At 37.4% G+C, this 17128-nt stretch overlaps 1 protein-coding gene across 2 annotated transcripts in view; it reads right to left on the reverse strand.

Annotated features, from left to right (window-relative positions):
- Positions 1–17128, reverse strand: part of LOC140491588 (nuclear cap-binding protein subunit 1) — a 77185-nt gene that overhangs the window by 12956 nt on the left and 47101 nt on the right. For both annotated transcript variants that reach the window (XM_072590009.1, XM_072590018.1), the window contains 6 exons: positions 16402–16512; positions 14188–14252; positions 10711–10773; positions 6408–6482; positions 2942–3045; positions 1873–1998 (listed from right to left, as the gene is read on the reverse strand). In XM_072590009.1, the coding sequence (XP_072446110.1) occupies positions 1873–1998; positions 2942–3045; positions 6408–6482; positions 10711–10773; positions 14188–14252; positions 16402–16512 (544 nt within the window). The remainder of the gene's footprint in view (positions 1–1872; positions 1999–2941; positions 3046–6407; positions 6483–10710; positions 10774–14187; positions 14253–16401; positions 16513–17128) is intronic.

Genomic DNA, 17128 nt, shown 5'->3' on the forward strand with positions numbered 1-17128 from the left:
ATAACAACACAATTCAGAGTGTTTGGCCAACAATAACTTATTTATCTACTGGGGCCAGATATATAACCCTCAATTCTGTGCCAGAAATTATAATAATGGAGGGAGGCAATCATATTGGCCTGAATAGCTTGGGCCACTGATTGGTGGATTCAATTTTTTTGAAAAGATATGTTCATTCATGGGATATGAGCTTCACTAGCAAAGCTTGCATTAGCTACTGATTCATAATTATCCTACTGAAAATAGCAGAGAGCTATCTTCTTGAACTGGACGTAGATGTCTGACCTGCTCTTGTAGCCAGTTTTTATATGGCTGGTACACTTACATGTCTGGTCCATGACAATACCCTAGATGTAGACAGTAAGGGATTGAATATGGTAGCGTTAATGAATGTTAATGATAGATGATTAGCTTTGCTCTGGTTGGAGAATGTCATTGTCTGGAATGTATATGGTGTGATGTCACCTGCCACTTCTCAGGTGAAGCCTGATTATCCAGGTCTTGCTGTATGTAGACACATTATAAACACCACATTGTCAAGTTTCATATAATCCTCAAACTTCAAAATTATACTTCATATACCCAATCCTAGGTAAATTAGAAATCATCAAGAATACAGAACATAGAAAGAGTAGAGCACAGGAACAGGCTCTTCAGCACCAATGATGTCATTCTAAACTAAACCATCTGCCTGCACTTTATCCAAGTCTCTCTGTTTCCTGCCTGCTTATGTGTCTCTTAAATGCCTCTTAAATGTTGCTATCATACCTGCTTCTACCACCTTCCTGGCAATGCATTCCAGGCATTTACCACAAACTGCGTTAAAAAAAAGCTTTGCACATCTCCTTTAAATGTTTCTTCCACTCATCATTTTTTAATTGATTTTTCTCCAAAAAAAAAGACAGCAAAACAAGGTGCAATCACAAGCAATAAATAGCAGTAAACAAAACCTGACCACCCTCCCCATGGCACATAACTCCCCCAAAAATATAAAGAGAAAAATGACAAGCAACCATAACATATACAAAGCACATAACATAATAAATTAAACCAGCAGTGAGATAACTGCATTAACAAAAGAAAAAGGAAAAGAAAAATGAGAAAAAAAATTGCCACAACAGAAGATACCTCTGTCTGGAACAGTTACAAAGACCCTTTGCATGTGAAAGAAAAGGGTTCCAAATTTTTGTTAATTTATTAGAGGAGCCAGATAAGGATAATCTAATCTTTTCTAATTTAAGACAAGTATAACATATTTCTAACCCAGTGTACATGAGTAGGCAGAATTAGGGATTTCCATTTTAACAATATCAATCTTCTGGCCAACAGGGTAGTGAATACTGTCATGTCTTTTTTTTAAGGGGAAGAAAGATTAGGTAAAGAGGGTGACACCCCACTCACATAACCCTACGCCACAAGCATTTGACATTTCCACCTATGCATGCTCTTCATGATTTTACATACTTCTATCAGGTCACTTTTGTCAGCCTCTGTTGGGAGGAAATTTAATGGTCTTAATATTGACCCATTGGGTCAAACTGAACTTTCTGCTTAAAAAAATCATTTCACTACACTGCGCTTGCTATCCCTTGGCCAATAGTACACTGAAGTTGCCATGTCCCTTTGGATATCATCCATCCGTATTTTGTGAGGTTGCTTGTATTAAACAACACTTTATAAAGTGTATATTGAAAGTCCATAATACAGCTATTGTACTACCTTCTTAACCCTTCAGTAGTCAATCAGGCTACTCAGATATGATATTTGTACCAGCCATTATTAACATACAATTTTCTAAGTGGCAATTAATTGTGTCTTTGACAATGATCTGCATGTAATAGTTTTCCAACCAAAATTAAAATAACTCCTTACCATCATCATCATCCTCTTGATTAGGATTTGGTAGGTCTTTTAGTATGCTTAAGATTTCATCATTGCTTGCTTTGCTTTTAATAGCATTGCAGACACTGACAGCCACAGCATAACCAGGCAGAGAACCTAAAGCATCAACAAAAATAATATCAGCAAGTGGGCTCAAGAATTCACGTCAAATTGTTAAATTTAATTTGGTAACTTTCTGGTTCACTAGGGGATAACTTACATTTGTGTTTTATTTTTAAACACTATTGCTTTACTTGCAACATTGCAAAATAGAAAAATGGATGACTCATTGATTATCATTAATGGAAGAAAGCATAAGAAGGAGGACCAGTTAACACAAACATATCACATATAATTGATAAGAGCGAGAAGGGGAACACACAAGCACAAAGGATCGATGTATTCACAAGACATTGTATCCAAATGCACAAAACAGGCAGTGCCTACAAGAGGGTGAATGTACAAATTTTCATGGTAGAGCTTGTGTAGTTAGCATGAAAGTGAGAAAAGAGCAAATGGAGATCTAAAACCATAGAAATGCTGCAGGACATCAAGAGAAATTGTGACATATCAGTGTTCTCACTAGTATTGTCACTAAATTGTGACACATTACTGTACTTCACTCCACACTGAGCAGCACAAATCTATGGTCAGATAAGTCAGTGTAGAGCAGTTATTCATCCCTCAATGTATTTTCATTGAGTTTGATATTTAACTCTTCTTTCACTGAAATATGATTTCTCAAGAGCAAAAGAAAAGATTTTTCAAGAACCAGGCCCAAAATGACTTGCAGCACTGAAGGTCAAGTTTACAATTTGTGAAGAAAAAATGATCACAGCTAAACCTCTAAAGGGGCCTACTGTCTTCCAATTTGTTGATTAGATACCTTTAAGTTATACAATACTAGTTGGGGACTACATTACTGTTCTTAAGCTAATGTAAATTAAACAGGTAAAATACAGTTCTTAATATGTCTGCATGAGAGAAACTATCAAAATCATCAGCTCATAAGGCAGAAAGTTCTGATCTCTTTAAGTACAATCAGATGTTCATTACTTACTGTTGCTCTCATCACCATACTTGTAAATACACAGTGGATTAGCAGGTAACAGAGCTGCAAAGTTCTCAGGTACAATATCCACTATCCTTTGATAATAGGAAAGCCTGTGAAAGAGATGGCAGCATACATCTATATACTATATACGCATACATATTCATAAAGTTGCTGAAGATACCAATCGATTATTTAAACAACACAGAAAATAAACCCAAGAAATTGCTGGAGAAATTTCTGGTAGCAACCGTGGAGAGAAAGCAGAGTCAATGTTTTGGGTCCAGTACCCTTCATCAGAACGATGATAAAAAGGTCACTATACCCAAAACACTGACTGTTTTCCTTTTCACAGATGCTGCCAAACCTGCTAAGTTTCTCTAGCATTTTCTATTTTTGTTTCAGATTTCCAGCATCCGCAGTTCTTGGTTTTATTAAACAAATTCAGATGCTGACACAAGGAAGTTTAAAAAGGTATTGTAAACAACTTCAGGTAAAGGTCTGTAGAACTTGGCACTTTCCCCCCATTGTCTTAGACTATCCTTCTTTATCCAAAGATCAGTGGAAACAAAAAGAATATTTCATGTGGTAGGCTTTCATAGGTCATTTTGAATGAAGCAAATAGGCTTTAAAAGGACTTTAGTTATTTTATTGCTTCGGATTATTTAAAATGACAAAAATAATGTCCACGCATCTTTTGAATTTCTTAATGCGACACTAGAAACCATGCAGGAGCAAAACGTGTCCTCATGCACAAACTAGTGCATAGGAACAAAATGTACAGCCATCGACACCACACCTGAAAGGATGTTCTGATCTTGGAATGGGTATAACACAGAGATGCCTAAATGGCTGACAGGGTTAAGTCATGAGAACATTTTGCTGGTCTTTCAAAGTCCAGTCAACACTATCGACGTTCCACTTCAACAATGCAAAGTAAACAAAAATCAAGTGGAAAACGAAAATTGGATAAATCTGTGGTTGAATAATTATTAACTGGTTCTACTTTCATGTCAGATTAGATCCTGTTCAGATCCCTTCTCCTTCATGGCACTGTGGCTTCACTTACCCAAAATGGGCTGCAGCGGTTCAAGAAGGCAGCTCACTATCACCTTCTCAAGGGCAACTAGAATAGGAATAAATGCTGGCCCACCCAGTAATGGCCACTCCCATGAATGAATTAAAAAATTGATTCAATAATCAAATAATTTTTAAGATCAAAAAACCCCACTGAAAGAGTAAATGCACAGGCTTATGCAGATCATATTACTGGATGATCTGCACCTTGATATCCTTTCATAAACTATTAAACATTTATATCCCATTTTTACCTTAGAAAACATCCCAGGCCCCTTACAATGGGGAGAACAGGCAATGAGCAGAACAAAAGTCAGGAGATGTGATTATACACAGATTCAAATGTAAAAGGTGAGGTAGACTGTAAGAGGAAGAAAGTGAGGACTGCAGATGCTAAGAGAGTCAGAGTCGAAAAGTGTGGCACTGGAAAAGCACAGCAGGTCAGTCAGCATCTCAGGAGCAGAGTCGACGTTTTAGACATATACCCTTCAGATTGGGAGAAGGGTCTGTGTTGGAATTATTAACTAGGTTGAAACAACTCAATGGTTGCAAAGGAAAACAGGTAGTCAGAAACAGTACTGAGAATCACAAGCAGGGATGGACATTTTCTAAAAATCAACTTGTTCAGAGATTACACCCTTCAGAGCACGTAAGACTTGAACCCAGGCTTCCTGGCTCAGAGGTAGAAATTATCATCCTTTCACCACAAGTGCCCCACAGACTGGGAGATTACATAGATTACGTGGAGGGATTTGTAACTAAGGAGTAGGTGTTTTACTACGTGGCACAGGAAGCGGAACAGTACATAGTGGTTGTTTGCACAAGTGCAATTCCATACAGTACTATCAAACATTGAACTCAATTAACAAAATTGATAATTAAAAATTGAACATGCAAAGTATCAAGACAAACATATTTTAAAGTCTTACAATAATTAATCCAGCTCTCCATTTACAAATTACTGCATTAAAATACAAGGTCAACAGATAATATAAAGCATAAACATCCCAGCCAGGTACATATTTCATCTTGAAGGAAGATTCTATAGAAACTGCAAACAAAAATTTCTCACCACAACTTAAACAATTGCAGCAGATCATACTCCAAATTATTATCATGCTCTACAGGGATCAGAGCCTTACATTAAAAAAGAAGTTTTCAAAAGCTTGACTATGCAAGAATTAACATTCAGAAAGGACACATATTGAATGCAGGGCAGGCATAATTAAAGCTGAAATCTTCCAAGACCTATGAGGAGTCTACCACAAGAGAAACCTGAAACAGCAAGTCTCACAAAGAAGAGTCACAGTATCAATATAACCATAGCACAGCTGAATATGTTACAAAATTCCACATGTAGCAAGCTAATTTTAGAACCAGGGCCTGGTCAAACAAAGCAAGAGCTCTCATTTGTGACTTTGCAGCTTAGCTCAAAACTTCAGTTTTATACACTAACCAAGCCTCTTACCCCCAAACTCTCTAATAAAATTTGTATATAAAAATTTGAAGTTGATTTATATTGTTAAATATTGTACATAAGCTTTTGGAAGGTTTTCTGTATCTAGATGTTTAATTACTCATGTCTGTCAAATAAACATCCAGTTCATCTCATAACAAATTTAGCAAGGCTGCTTTTGCTAACTGTGATGAACAACGAGACCTTGGAGTGTAGGTTCATAGTTCCTCGAAAGTAGAGTCACAGGTAGACAGGATAGTGAAAAAGGTGTTTAGTATGCTTTCTTTTATTGGTCAGAGTATTGAGTACAGGAGTTGGGAGGTCATGTTGCAGCTGTACAGGACATTATTTAGGCCACTTTTGGAATATTGTGCACAATTCTGGTTCCTTCCTATTGGAATGATGTTGTGAAACTTGAAAGGGTTCAGAAAAGATTTAACAGGATGTTGCCAGGCTTGGAGGATTTGAACTATAGGGAGAGGTTAAATAGGCTGGAGCTGTCTTCCCTGGAGTGTCAGAGGCTGAGGGGTGATCTTATAGAGGTTTTATAAAATCATGAGGGGCATGGATAGGATAAATAGAAAAAATCTTTTCCCTGGGGTGAGGGAGTCCAGAACTAGAGGGCATAGGTCTGGGGTGGGAGGGGCAACTTCTTTACACAGAGGGTGGTGCATGTGTGGAATGACCTGCCAGAGGAAGTGGTGAAGGCTGGTACAATTGCAGCGTTTAAAAGGCATCTGGATGGGTATATGAATAGGAAAGGTTTAAGAAAGATATGGGCCAAGTGCTGGCAAATGGGACTAGATTACGCTGGGATATTTGGTCGGTATGGGCGAGTTGAACTGAAGGGTCTGTTTCGGTGATGTACAGCTCTATGACTCAATAACTCTAATATGCAGAATCAGTAAGACTAATATAAATAAAAATCAAAACTTTATTTACCTCATACATTTTTCCAACACTTCACGCAAAAATTTTGGTTTGGCTTGGTCGGGGTCCAAAGCCAAACAATCAGACCTGTGGAGGGATGGGAGCAATGAGGAAGAAGATTATTACATACTTCAGAGAATAACTCTAGAAACATATCTTAGGAAAAAGCCAGTTAAACTGTGCCCAAGGACAAATTCTAATCTATATATTTTACTGATTTGTTTGCTTGAATTCTGTGGAACTGAAATTTGGTGTGGATTAATTTTAATAATAATGCTTTATGGATGAATAAATTCTAAAAGAGGACTGTTGATTGCAACAATTTAACTAAAGAGAACAGCCATTAAAACTTTACGGACTGGATTTTGGAGTCAGCAGTATAGCAATGATCTTGTGTGTTTTGGCCATTTTATTTCTCAACTTCAGTTTGAATCTGCCTCCATATCAAGAGGACTTCCAGGTGCCCCCAGCAGCAAGGATCTCATCAAGCAGGATAAGCAGTCAATCACGTTAAAATATTCACACAAGCGGTATACCGCAAGTAAAAGCCATTGAACCCCTTTTCATTTTAAATGTTATTTATTGCAAAACAAATTACTGGGTCATTCATATAGGGTTAGGTTATAAGTTAACACAGTGTGAATCTTTTAAAAGAAACAGAATCTTATTAAAAAAAAGAAAATTGACAGTCGACAAATATAAAGTTAGATGACACCAGGTTACAGTCCAACATGTTTATTTGAAAATCACAAGCTTTTGGACCGTAGCCCCTTCATCACTTTACCTGATGAAGGAGCAGCGCTCCAAAAGCTTGTGATTCCAAACAAACCTGTTGGACTGTAACCTGGTGTCATCTAACTTCTGACCTTTTCTCTCCAGTCCAACACCAGCACCTCCACATTATGGCTAACAAATATGAAATTACTCCTTCAGGGCTAGTGCGACTGCTTATCAGTAATTCTGAAGAGTATTAAAAAAAATTTAGACCATAGCTAACAAGGTGTACTGTTCTCATGGATTTTAAAAGTAAGATTGTAAATTGTACCTTCAGTGTTCTTGAATTAATTTCATTCATGAGAATGGGGAAACTCAACAATCATTCTTTGGAGAATGTACAACTGCCCAAAGTACTTGTCAATTTCACAGCATCAACAACAACAAATTCTGAAAGTTTTGCTATCCTTGCTACTCTAAATTCTAGGCCTACATGTGCTGCCTGAGGTTCTACAATTTGTGGTCAATAAAAGTAAACATGTTTCCCCACCTCCCTCCATTCTTGTTGCTTGCCACTTCTGCCCCAATTGAGCAGTTAAATGGTGGCCCCTATCCTTCATTGCTCCTTGTATTGTGGGCCCTCACTACTTATAAAGCAGATTTATATGAAAAGGATTAGTAAAAGAATTCACACAAATCTCAATGCAACTGATAAAGATCCTTGAGCAAACTCTAAGAAATGGTATGCATGGGCCTTAAAAGTTCACAATCTAGATTAATGACTTGAATGAAGGGAGCATGTGTATTGTAGCCAAGTTTGCGGACATTACAAGAATAGGTAAGAAAGTAAGCTGTGAGGAGTTACAGATGATTCTGCAAAAGGACACAGGTTGGGTAAGTGAATTTGCAAAACTTTGGCAGATGGCGTATAATGTGGAAAAATGTAATATTGTCCACTTTGTCAGAGAGAAATTTATTATTTAAGATTGCAGAATACTCTGGCATAGAAGTATTTAGGAGTCCTCGTGCATGAATTACAAGAACTTAGCATGCAGGTAAATCAAGTAATTAGGAGGGAAAATAGAATTTAAAAAAATAAAGTGTTGAAGAAACTCAAGGGAGAGAGAAAGAACATTAATGCTTTAAGTCTGGTATAATTCCTTCAAAAGAGAACCTTGCATTAGAAATGCTGAGCAGGTGGCATCTGTACTTAGTTTTGAAGACTGAGTAATTACCTTACTATAACATATAAGATTCTGAGGGGGCCTTGATCAGGCAGATGCTGAGACTTTCCTCTAATAGGAGATATCTAGAATAAAGGGATACAGTTTAAGAATAAGGGGTCACCAAATTAAGATGGAGATGTGGAAGAGATTTTTCTGTGAAGAGTCATAGCAAACCTTAAACTTTAACTCTCCAGTCCCACAGATGCATGTCTGAGTGGAGTTTCCACATTCTCCCCATGTCTGCGTGGGTTTCCTCCAGATGCTGTGGTTTCCTACCCCCCCCCCCCCCCGCCACAGTCCAAAGATGTGTGGGTCAGGTGGAATTGTGGGGCTAAATTGCCCAGTGTCCAGGGATGTGCAGGTTAGGTGGATTTGCCATGGGAAATGCATAGTTACAGGAATAGGGTAGGAGGGTGGGGGTGAGTGGGCTGATCTTCAGAGGGTTGGTGGAACTTGATGGGCTGAATGGTCTGCTTCCACACTGTGGGGATTCTATGATTCTAAAGATGCCACCAGTCCTGCTGAAGTTTCTCCAGTACTTTGATTTTTTTTTAAGCTTTCCAGTATCCACAGTATTTTGCTTTAATTTGAAGTCAAATGGAATGTTAGCCATTACTGCAAGGAATATAGAATATGAAAGTCAGGAAGTCTTGTTATAGCTGCACATGGCATTGGTGAGATTTTTACTAGAGTACGGTGTACAGTTTTGATCTCCATAAACAAGGATAAACTCTCATTGGAAGCAGTTCAGGGAAGGTTCATTTGGCCAATTCCTGGGACAGAGGAGTTGTTTCACAAATAAAGATTGAGCAGGTTGCACATATACTAGAGTTTAGAGAAATGAGAAATTACTGAGGCATAAAAGAATCTGAGGAGATTTGATAGGGTGTATACTGAGATTTCCCTTCATGGAGGAAATCTAACATTAAGGGGCACAGTTTAAAAATAAGGGAGTGCCAATTTGAGACTGAAATGAGGAAGAACTTTTTCTCTGATGTTTGTTGGACTTTAGAACGTTCTTTCAGAGAGAGCAATGGAAGCTTAGTTCACTGAAAAATTCAAAGCTAAGTTAGTCAGATTTTTGATTTACAGGAGAGTTTTAGGTTATTGGAAGCAGGAAGGAAAGTGGATTTAAGGCCACAATCAGATCAGCTATGAGTTGCATTAACAGTGCTAAAGTGGGACATCAAATAAGGACTTTATTACAGAAATTTGGTATCTTACTTTATTTGCCTATCATGCAGGAAAACCACATCATTCTACTTTTTAAGTGCACGTTTCAGTGTTCCCAAGTAAATTAGCATCTATCAATACCCAAGTCTTGTGAAACTTAGGACAGTGAGCTATGTCACTGTTGTACCAAAACTCATATTGCACTGTTATGGACCAGAATTCCTAATTATGTGGTTTCTTACCAACAGTTGGAAGCTTTGAAGTGCAGCCATGAGTTTACCCCAAAATATCTGGATTATCAAATAGCAACCCTGGGGTCAACCAACTAACAGCTACCCTGTATGGTACACGTATAAGCCATCTTGACAACGTACCTCTATTTTTGCACAAATTAGCAGGAGAGACCCTTTGGCCCTTCCATTTTTCGGCTCTTCCAGCATTCATGAAAATCGTTACTGACCTGATTACTTCACTTTGCCGCCTTTTCCTAATAACCTTTCACCTCGTTGCTTACAAAGAATCAATCTACCTCTGTCATAAAAAAGTTCAAAGGCAGTGTTTCAACTGCTTTTTGAAGAGAGTTCTGAAGACTCGATATTCTGAGAGAAAGAAAATCCTTATCTATCTTAAAAGGGAAATCTCTTATGTTTAAACAGTTGTCCCCAGTTGCAGGTTCTCCCACAAGAGGAAACAGCCTTTGTTTCCTGTTATCTAGTCAATATTTACCTATGACATGTTATTCCCTATACTATGAGCTTTTATTTGCTACAATAACCTTTGAACAATCATATTTTCTTCTCTAAGGTTCCACGGGGCTATGTACAAATTGCAGCCACATGGGAAAACAGGTAATCAGATTTTCTAGGCTCTGTTACGTTCTGGCCAATCAAGAGGGAGTTCAGAGCAGCTATGAGGCAATGATTTACAACTTACAGCTGACCTTCCTCCACTCCTACCTTGGTCAGCATTGTTTGGTAACCTGTCTAATTTATCCAAATTTGGACTTTTGAACAACTTAATCAAACCTGGCATGATCATGCCATGTCAACCACTCTGGCTTGAATGTCAGAGATACCCTGGTAAACAAAACTAAAAAAGACACCAGATCCAATCATGTAAATATGCCCAGACATTTACTTCCATTGTAAAACAGCCATCTAATGAAGATTTCTCACACACGACTTTAGAACATTTTTACTTACCAATCATCCCAGCTCCATCTGAACTGAAAGTTACTCAAATGATGAGAAAACCAATTGATAAATCTGAAAAGGAACATTTGAACCATAAGTCAGACATTTATCCTAAGGTGGATCAAAAAGGACATTTATCAAAAAGGTGGACAAAACCAGAACATGGAAGAGGTGAAAATACTATCAGTCAGGAGAATTTCATCTTGCTATTCAGCGCTAGACTGAGCTGCCAGGCTTAGCCCACCCATAAAGGAGACATGTGGATTCACATTCGCTTACTGCAGACAACCTACAACCTTCAGCTCGCTTTGTAATACTACTACATATCAAACAAGTTCATGCATTATATTCTACTGCTGCAGAATTCATCCCCAATATTTACAGCTATGTTCAAACAACAGACTTCACAGCAGCAGCTTCAATAACTTGGCCAAGCACCAGATCCATCAAACTGCTCTAGAGGCTACAGGACAGAAATTAATTGATTAGTTACACATTCAATAGCCTGTATTTTCAAGGTAATAAGCTAGCTTTTGCTCTCTCAGTCCACAGTATAGAAAATAACTACCAACTTGTTGCAAATGTGAAGTTGATTAGATGAAGTTTCTCAATAATGAGTTGCCTCTACAGAAGAGTTCCGTAATAATGCACAGTACACCATTTTCTAAAAAGATGATTTAATCAAACTATATCCTAATCAATATACTGCTGCCCCAATACACTGAAAGGGTCACTGATTCATGTCCCAGAGGCCAGTGTGAAATGGGCTGTAAGTCACCATTCATGATATTCCAACAGGAAAGAATTTGCTACATTTGCTACAACATTGTTATTGACAATAAACACAAGACCACAATGCCAGAATGATGCTACAGTCCTGGCAATTTAAGAAACTTTGCACCAGTTGTTTCAGAAACAAAAGGAGAAATTGCTGGAAAAGCTCAGCAGGTCTGGCAGCATTTGTAAAGAGAAACTGAGTTCTGAGAAAGGGTCACCAACCCAAAATGTTAACTCTGATTTCTCTTCACAAATGCTACCAGACCTGCTGAGCTTTTCTAGCAATTTTTGTTTTGGTTTCTGATTCACATCATCCGCAGTTCTTTTGGTTTTTATTTGGCCAGTTGTTTCAATTGACAATAGCTCAGTTGTGATCAGATTGCTGTTTTACAAAAGAAAAGTAAAAGCTAATAAATTTGTATAGATTGCCCATCTCCCCACAAATTTGCAAATCTTAGTTTCTTTACCTGAGGCGATAGCTTATTTTGCAATTATTTCTTAACACTTACTTCACATTCACAATGCTTTAATTTCATTCATAAATGTTCATAATCAAAATGTGATAAGAGATTGTAATTGCTTACATTTGGATATTTTCGAGATTGTCAAGGTTGGATTTAACAGAGTAATATTTTTCCATATAAATTTGTACAAATGTTTTTTGGCAACTTTTGCACAAATAAACCCAGCAACAGTGAGCACAAAATAAATTGAGAATGTGGTGAGGTTTTTCCAAGCTTAACTCGGGTAAAGAAGGACATGACAAGATTGCTAGCTTCCTTGCAAAATCTACTGATTTCATGTATATTTAATTTGCTGGTAGCTGATAAAAAATGTGTTGTTTCTAATTTTATTTCTAAACAAATGAGCAAACGAATATTATTTGACAGACAGTGAGCCTGCCAGCTCCCTTCTAGGTATTTTTAATCAACTTGTTCAATATATTAATAGGGAAAGACAGGGTAGATGAATTTAAACTATTTCCATTGGTCGGGGACTCTTAAAACTAGAGGCATAGTATAAAAATTAGGACCAGAGCATTCAAGAGAAAAGTTAGGAAGCACTTCTACATACAAGGGGTAGTTGATGTTTGCAACTCTCTTCCACAAACACCAGTGGATGCTAGCTCAGTTGTTAACTTTAAGTCTGAGATAGCAATATTTTGTTTTGTAAAGCAAAAGGTATTAAGCAAGCGGGTATATGGAGTTGGGTCACAGATCAGCTACAATCTCACTGAATGATAGAATAGGTTTGAACAGCTGAATGGTATATTCCTGTTCATTGTTATTACACATCTCTGAAGCAGGTCTTAAACTCTGGCCTTCTGGGTCAGAGGTAGGGATACTACCACCACAACAGCCCTACAAGCACTATTCAATAGTGGGTCAAGTTGTAGCAGAGGTTCAGTAAAAAGGCTTAAGTCACTCATGCTATAATTTTGGCATTATATGTGCAATAGGTTGCTAAATTTCAACTAATTCCTTGTAAATTAGGTATAATATATATTACGTTTTATATATATATATAATGTGTGAAATAAAATAGAGTGAACAATGAGTAATTCCCAGAGCTGCCTTTACCATAATACCAGAGACAGGACAAACGATGTCCATTATCCACAGCTCTACTAACATAAACCTTAAATAAACTTAAGAACCTTAGCAGTATCTTGGTTTATTTTCCAACATACCATTTCTCAGAATCAATCATCTTAATGATCAAATTATGCTCATGAACATTCGGGCTATGCATTTCTCAGATATGTGAACTGAGGGATAATCTGAAATTTTGTAAGATGAAGGGAGTAGAATGTGTTTCAATTAAGTAGATTATGGAGGCCCAGAGGGTCATAAGTTGTGTAATGTGAGATTTAGGTTAGCTGAAGAGATATTTCCTCTCTGAGTATAAGAGATCTCTGGAATAGGTTGGCAAATCAGTTTTTTTTTTAAAATCAACCTCTTTATACACGTTATTGCACACCTCAGGCACAGATGGGATTTGAACCCGGCCTCTTGGCTTAGGAGATAGGGACGCTACCAATGTGTCACAAAAACCCTCATTGCTGGTAGATCATGCAGTGGATGCTATTTCATGACAGCTGTTTCTGGTTGTGATAGCCATTACTTCCTAAAATGGTAGGTACTTTAGGGAATTCAGTGTCCTCATGATTTTCAGGGGTGCTTTTGACCACAAATAGCTTAGAGAGGAACCTCCCATATTTTCCTCCATTTAGTTTATCATTTCTTTACCAGATTTTGTCTCTCCGAGACATTAGAAATTAAATGAATTTTCTTTTCATTGATCCAGGGATACTTGAGACCAATCACAGTGAATCCAGAAACGCACTGATCAAGAACAGCCAACCTAGCATAGAGCAGACAATTAAACTGGGACATTACTGGTGTGTACAATTTACTAACAGATCATACAAGTGAATATTTATCACTGAGACATCAGACAAATTCTTAACCAGCTGTCTAAAACATTTAAAAAATTGCAATGAGGAGTGAGAGCAATTATTCCTCTCCAAAACGATGGGACAATTGAGTCAAATACATTTCTTTTTTATTGTGATAGCTTTTCATTTATAGAAAAGTCAATTACTGATAACTTATTAACTGGATCATTTAATACAAAAACTCTACAAATTACAGGAATAATATTCTAAAACTGCTTTTACAAACAAAATAGAATTGAAGATAAAATTACCTGTCTATGCAAATTGTATTCATTCTATCGATCCGCATATATAGCATCTCTGTAGCTTGTGCAAGCTAAAATTTACCAGTTAAGTAAAACACGAAACATGTTCATCACAAAATTATGGTCACAAAGGAGATTGCGAACATGAGTAAAATCTCTTCTTTTATTTGAGGTGGCTAGAATCTGTAATGCATTTAGTACGGTGGAGGCAGACTGAATTGTGACTTTCATAGGGGATTGAATAATTAGATAATGTATAGAAAATATTTGCTGAGCTAAAAAGAAAAAAGTGGGGAGTGAGACTAATTAAGTTACATTTGCAGATAGTTAGCATGGACAGCCAAATAGCCTTCTTGAGTGAGAGAACCAAATCTATTATTATATTTTCTCTTCACAACTTGGCAAGCAATAGATTCAAATACTCATCGTAACCAATACCCAGTGAGTAAATAATTTCATGCTGTAATCAAATTTATGCACCTTCTAGAACAGGGAGTTCATCATGTCATTCAGCTTCATGGAAATATCTAACCTCTATTCTCCAATACTCCTGGGTAGCATTATTAAAATTCAATTCTATGTTTTATAACCGAAACTGCTGATTATGATCCAGATTTGTAGAATAAACAATTTAAAGCATTTAATTAGAGATGAAATATTCCTAATCAGCATATATCAATGTTACACATTGAGGATAGGCTACGCCATTGCACAAACATTTTTTCCTGAGGACTTGATCCTCAAATTCAATTTTAATTTTGTTGTGTGTTGAATTAGTTTTGCTCAGTTATGGAAGTGTCAGGGACACAACAGTCTTCAAGAAAATGAAATTGGGCATTGTCCTTAGGCACCCATGCCAAAGACTGAGTGAGTTTCTATACCAATACATTGGAACTTGCCCATGATGTCCTGATAGTTGAACAACTCAATGTGAACAGTCCAAGGCTCCAAGGGAAGATTACCTAGGGTGACAGATGTTGACAGAAATACGTCCCAATAATGGGGGTATGGGAGCAGGTGCTGGGAGAGAATTAGTGGAAAGGGAAAGCATAAGAAAGTGGCCCGAATCTTTGAGATTTTGGATAAATTAATGCTGGATGCAAGACCTGAAATGTGCATAGAAGTCATAACACTCTAACCTACATGGACATTGCCAGGAAGTTTTAGCTTCCGATGAGTAGTTCCTTTGCAGCTTGTGCTGATATCACAGATTCCATGGGACTTATCTGAATGATTAGCCAAAAATACTAGGCAGGAAAAAAAAACTCCTGGATTACTCAGGAACTGATCTTTTCCTCTCCCTCCCACCTGTTACTCATCCTGAACCCCTGATCACATTCAACATCATGTCCACACCCACTGCCACCCCAGGCCCCATCAATCTATCCATCCACTTATTAATCATCCATTCATTAACGTTCAAACTGGATCTTTAAACTTACTACATACCATAAAAAGGGGCAGGGGCAGGGACAGCCTTCTCTCTTTCCCCCTGACTCCATTGTACAATGCTGGAGCTCTGAGGAACACTGTGCTTTGCATTTCTGGTAAAGTCGGACCTGGAAGTCCAGCAAAAAACGCAGAACAGCAGAGATTCTGGGTACGGTTCTAATGAATGACATCCTAACAATTACAACACCTTGGGACTTGTGGGCCAATGTTTTAAATTCAGTTATTTTATAATTTAATATTTACTAGTACTCACTGTTCTAAAAAAACGAATTGAAACTTCAAATCTATTTCACGATCCACAAAAACTGCCTGTACCACAGTGTTTCCTGTATTTTGTTTTTTGCTTTTAACAGTGTCCCTTGATGTGAGCAATCCACAACTACCTCTTATGGGTATATGTTCAAATAGTGCACACATGTGGCAAAGACATCATAACTAATATATCACAGCAATATCCATCACGGACTACCTCCTGCAAGTCAATATCCAGGTAAGTTCAAAGTGTAAACTTGCATTCCTCTTAAGTTTCTCATCAACCCACTTACTTGTGCAATCAATCTGGTTCCTGAAGCAAGTTAATAGAATTGATTAGTCGCTTCTGGTGGGAAATCAATTATGAAAGGAATCCATACAATTGATGAGCATCATCATAAAGACAGGAAGGGCACTTAATATTGAAAGTACTCTATGCCATCCCAACATTTCCTCCTGAAGCGTTAGCATTGAGCCTATGGTTGCTGCAAATAACTAACGTTGCCAAAAGGATACCACCTGCGGTAAAGAGCCAGGCTGCAGCTTGCAGAGTTCAATCAACAGTGTTGTATACATGACTTCAATGTGAGGAGGTGACGGCAACTGGAAAAGTTCTCCGAAGACAACCTATAAAACAATTATCAGCATTATTGAAAATGAGCTATTAATTTATTTTACCTTTACTGAACAGAACTGTGTAACTGCATAAAATGTGTTTATAGAAGAACAATTACCCTAAATTATCATCCCTCACTTTAGCAAAGATATGAACAATAAAATTGTCAAGTAACAAGTGTTAAAATGCTAGGTTTCTTTTATAATATGAGACACTTTAATGCTTAAAGCTGTGCCACAATAGAAATAGGACCAACTTTTTCTAAGTACTTATCATTGAAATGATAAATGGAAACACGAAAAAGGGAATGTTTTCATATATCTCAACTACTGAAAGATGGTCTCATTATAGAATCAAAATGATGTATGACAATAGAAGACTATTTGGTTCAGCATGCCAATGCCAACTCTGACAGAACTATCCTATCAATCCCACTCCCTAGCTTTTTACCTATTAACCTATAATATTTGTGATTCAAGTACTTATCCAATCCCCTTTTGCAAGCTATTATTGATGCCTTTCCAACACCTTTTTAGCTACTGAAATTCAGATCATAATACTTAAGTGTAAACAGAAAACATTTCCTGTTGTCATGTGATTCTGTGGCCATGCACCGGTCCCCTCTGG

The sequence above is a fragment of the Chiloscyllium punctatum genome, chromosome 2, assembly GCF_047496795.1.
Source record: "Chiloscyllium punctatum isolate Juve2018m chromosome 2, sChiPun1.3, whole genome shotgun sequence".
Taxonomy (NCBI): domain Eukaryota; kingdom Metazoa; phylum Chordata; class Chondrichthyes; order Orectolobiformes; family Hemiscylliidae; genus Chiloscyllium; species Chiloscyllium punctatum.